At 34.4% G+C, this 3,290-nt stretch overlaps 1 protein-coding gene across 1 annotated transcript in view; it reads right to left on the bottom strand.

Moving 5' to 3' along the window:
- Positions 1-2,276: 2,276 nt before the first annotated feature.
- LOC109583198 (uncharacterized) overlaps positions 2,277-3,290 on the bottom strand; it is a 5,305-nt gene continuing 4,291 nt past the window's right edge. The window contains exon 2 of the mRNA XM_019998442.1: positions 2,277-3,276. Coding sequence (XP_019854001.1) covers positions 2,277-3,276 — 1,000 coding nt within the window. The remainder of the gene's footprint in view (positions 3,277-3,290) is intronic.

Consider the following 3,290-nt stretch of genomic DNA (forward strand, 5'->3'; position numbering starts at 1 on the left):
TAAGATGTATATACTATTATACGTACACTGTACAGTAATACATATACTTGTGCAATGTTGATCAAGAATTTCTTGAAACAGCTAATAAAGACATTATATTGTACTGTACATACTGGTATAGAACACATTGTGATCCATTGATTTCTCTTTCTTTCTTCCCCTCCCTCCCTCTCTCTCTCTCTCCCTATTCAAGACTGATGATGATCCCCCACTACAGTTTCACAGAGACTTTTTATCTCAAACAGTTTGGTGATGGTCTCTTTGTAATGAATGACATCTTCAGACTCTCACTACACAACAGTTAATATCATCATTATTAGTATACACAGTATAGATACTATTATTGAACTGATCAATGTAACTACATTATATATTACAGTATGTACTACATACTACATGTGCATGTGTGTATACTAGTATATGTTAATAGTGCGTTATTTAAGGTTGTTAATGTTTAATGTTATGCATATCTTCTTTTCTTCTCTTATTTGTTGATTTATTATTAGTATTATAAGTTATTTTAATGGAAGTCAGTGTTGGCGTGGCAATGGGCCTGGCTATCGTCTTGTATTTGTATAAATTTTTATAATTAAAGTGACTGACTACGAAATCTGATAAATAAATAAGCAGTTTATTATACAATTTAATAAATGCATTGACTGACTTTATGACATTGACTACACATTACTACAGTACACATATAATGATATTATGAGGATTATAATCAAAATGTACTCTTTCAGTCTCCTTGTTATAATATCAACTTGTCTTGCATTATGGAAGGGCTTCCAAAATTTCTAGCATTTTATCAATGATCTCTCGATTCTGAAATTGGCTCTCAGCTAAACGAGCTCGAATTTCACCAATTTCAAGTTCCTGGTGAGCTTGGTGATTCCTGCACTGCTTGTAATGAATGATTACATTATGCATGTCAGAACCGATTATACTCGGGAATTCTGCATGTAATTTTTCAATGTTCCGTTGCACTGCTTCTTTTTGCTTTTCTGTTGTGAATATCTTCTTAGAAAAGTAGTGCTCACGTCCAGAAAGTGCATCTTCAATGTTTTTGATGGTGATGAATCTAGTTGAAATCCCTGTGCCCTGCAAAGTGCGGCTCACAATTTTACTTTCTAACGAAAGAGCAATTTGACCAATTAATAGATCATCTTGAAGCTTTTTAAGCTTCTCATATTCAGCCTTCAGGTCTTCATATTTTGCCTTCAAATCTTTTATTATTTCATTCTGGTCCTTGAGTTCTTTCTCCACTGCATCCAATTTATCAAAGAAATTGGAATTTATTAATTCCTTCAATGCTTCCAGTACAGCTATGATCTTTTTTCTTTCAACTTCACCATTTCGAATATGCTCAGTTAAAGCATCAATTATTTTACCACACTGCTCTTGAGTAAGGTTTCTTCCTTTGACAGAAAGTAGCTGCTCCTCACACTCCTCCCAAGTTAAAGTAGCTCCACTCATAGCTCCTTGTTGTTCTGGTTGTTTTTTGTGTTAGTGATATGTGTTTTAAATGTATATAAACTGAACCTGTCAGTTTGCATTGCTGTCATCACTGTTATTTGATACTTTTACCCAACGGAAAGACTATAAAGAAACAATAACATATTTATTTGACATACACTAAAAAACAATTACATATTATCAAAACAAGCAAAAAGTCTCCCTATTCAGCATTAGTGTGCACATTGTAGGACTATTGAGCTGTTATGTGCTTGTGTGCATGTTAGTATAATGTTTATTTTAGTGTGTTATTGATTTATTTAAGGCTCTAATGTTTATTGTCTTTTTTATTTTTCTCATCATTGTCATTCGTTTGATTATAACCATAGGTACAAACTACATTGTAGGTCTATACTGTAATTAATTTACTGTGGGGGCGTATAGGGATTGTCTTATGTATTAAATGTAGTTAAGCAAATTATAAAAAATAGACACATGTACCTACACACACCTCTACAAGGACAGTATGAGTCTGATATTTATGCATCAGTGAATTTCGTTCACCCGAATTCACATACTTGCAGCGAGCCGTACTATCTTTTTACTGAGACTTTTAATCTCAAGATGGTCTGTTGTTACTCTTTAACAGCCTAATATTAACTCTTGCCACTAATAATAATAATGACAACAACGATAATCATATTAGCATACACATGCAGCAAATATCTAATATTAAAATGTTCACTGTTTATGTATTATGTGTACTATAGTATTTCTACTGCTCATTATTGTACTTTATTGTTTGTTGAAGAGGTCAGTAATTAGAGAGATAACAGGACTAATAATAGGAGTATTATTAATGTTGGTACTGGTGTTAGTGCTGATGTATCATTCGAAATTATGCCTTTGAATTCGTCTATTGTCAATGAAAAATTTCCACATTTATACATGCCATCAGGAGGTGTTGTTTTCATCCCTCCTTCATTAATGATGACTCCCATTCCCTCCAATTGATGCACCTCAATATGACAGTGTAGGAACCACCAACCAGGATTATCAGTTTTAAAATACACAACAGCATACCCACCAGCTGGTATTAACAGAGTATCCTTCAGTGGGGCTTTAGAAGAGACCCTTGTCATTCCTGTACGTGTAGAGTAGTCCTTATTAGTTTTCCAGCGAGGTCTAACACATAGGTAACTATCCCCACAATCAATTGTATCATTACCAGCTATAAGTGTTCCATTATTGTCATACTCACCAAATGCAATTTCAACGACATGAAAGTAATGACCATGAAGATGTATTGGATGAGCGAACGCGTAGTTATTTCGTTGTTCTTTTGATCCAGTTGCTGATAGAACTAGCTCGATGGAACTATCAGCCTCTGCATCAACAACATGAGTGCAGTGGCAATCGGATGATATCACTTCTACTTCATTATTACGATCACACTTATTCGTATTTGCATCTTCATTATTTGTTGGGTCCATGCAGTATTCATTATTTTCAATATCAGTTAGTTTATTTGGCTCAAGCTGTGCCAGTGATGCTGATGGTAGCTTAAGATTACGTCCATTTACGGAACTGGTTCGACGTGTTCCTTCAAAACCGAAATTAAAGAATAACCTTTTACTGTTATCAGTAGCAATGGTAGGCAGGTCTTCAGGATAGTCAGTTAGTAGTTGTAAATCAGTAATATGCATACAGTCAATATTGATAGCCTCTGGAAATTCTTTAAAAGGACAGTTGAGAGCTACACACCTATCAGTACATCTTCGACTAACATTTTGAATTCTTTCAGCAATACCTGCATAGTCACTGGAGGGTGTAGT

The sequence above is a fragment of the Amphimedon queenslandica genome, unplaced genomic scaffold (assembly GCF_000090795.2).
Source record: "Amphimedon queenslandica unplaced genomic scaffold, v1.1 AMPQUscaffold_13319, whole genome shotgun sequence".
Classification (NCBI taxonomy): domain Eukaryota; kingdom Metazoa; phylum Porifera; class Demospongiae; order Haplosclerida; family Niphatidae; genus Amphimedon; species Amphimedon queenslandica.